This window comes from Penaeus monodon, chromosome 33, assembly GCF_015228065.2.
Source record: "Penaeus monodon isolate SGIC_2016 chromosome 33, NSTDA_Pmon_1, whole genome shotgun sequence".
NCBI lineage: Eukaryota > Metazoa > Arthropoda > Malacostraca > Decapoda > Penaeidae > Penaeus > Penaeus monodon.
In genome coordinates, this window is record NC_051418.1 from 21,901,432 (window position 1) to 21,902,044 (window position 613).

Consider the following 613-nt stretch of genomic DNA (forward strand, 5'->3'; position numbering starts at 1 on the left):
ACAATTTTCAGTCATGATTATCTCTAGGAAGAAGTTATTTTCTTTTCTCTTCTTCTTGTAGACTGACCCCTTGAACTTAATGGGCAATTCCATAAACTTAATTCATACATAAATGAAAAGTTGTTTAAAACTGCATAATTATTATGCTAATCAACTTATATATTTTCCCAGAATCTTTAACAGACACATTTATATGCTCTTAAAGTTCCTCGAAAAGCAAGCACTGATTTGTGATCATCTATTATGTTAAAAAAATCACTTAGAGAATATAATGCTTTGCCACGGCCATACACTGGATTGAAAAATCACTGATAATACTTAATTGCACATCATCTGTACCCTCCCCAGTGTGTGGAACAGATGACCCGGAGGCAGAAGCTAATGGTGCGGGACTACCAGGTAAGTCGGGGCCTGGTCAGGGCCTGCCGCTCAGCCATCTCGGAGAATCAGTGCCGCCGTGGCCTCGGAGACCATAACCACGATGTGAAGCTTTCCCATATCTTGCTGTGTCTGGAAGAGGCTGAGAAGAAAGGTAGGTTGAGAAGGGGATTTAAGGAGTTGGCCAGTTTGAATGTATGTGAAGTTTGGATGCCTGGTGTTTGTTATGAGAACA

At 40.8% G+C, this 613-nt stretch overlaps 1 protein-coding gene across 1 annotated transcript in view; it reads left to right on the forward strand.

Annotated features, from left to right (window-relative positions):
• Window positions 1-613, forward strand: part of LOC119594150 (Golgi apparatus protein 1-like) — a gene marked incomplete at its 5' end in the record, with an annotated part of 20,293 nt that overhangs the window by 1,458 nt on the left and 18,222 nt on the right. The window contains 1 exon segment of the mRNA XM_037943219.1: window positions 349-532. Within this exon segment, the coding sequence (XP_037799147.1) occupies window positions 349-532 (184 nt within the window).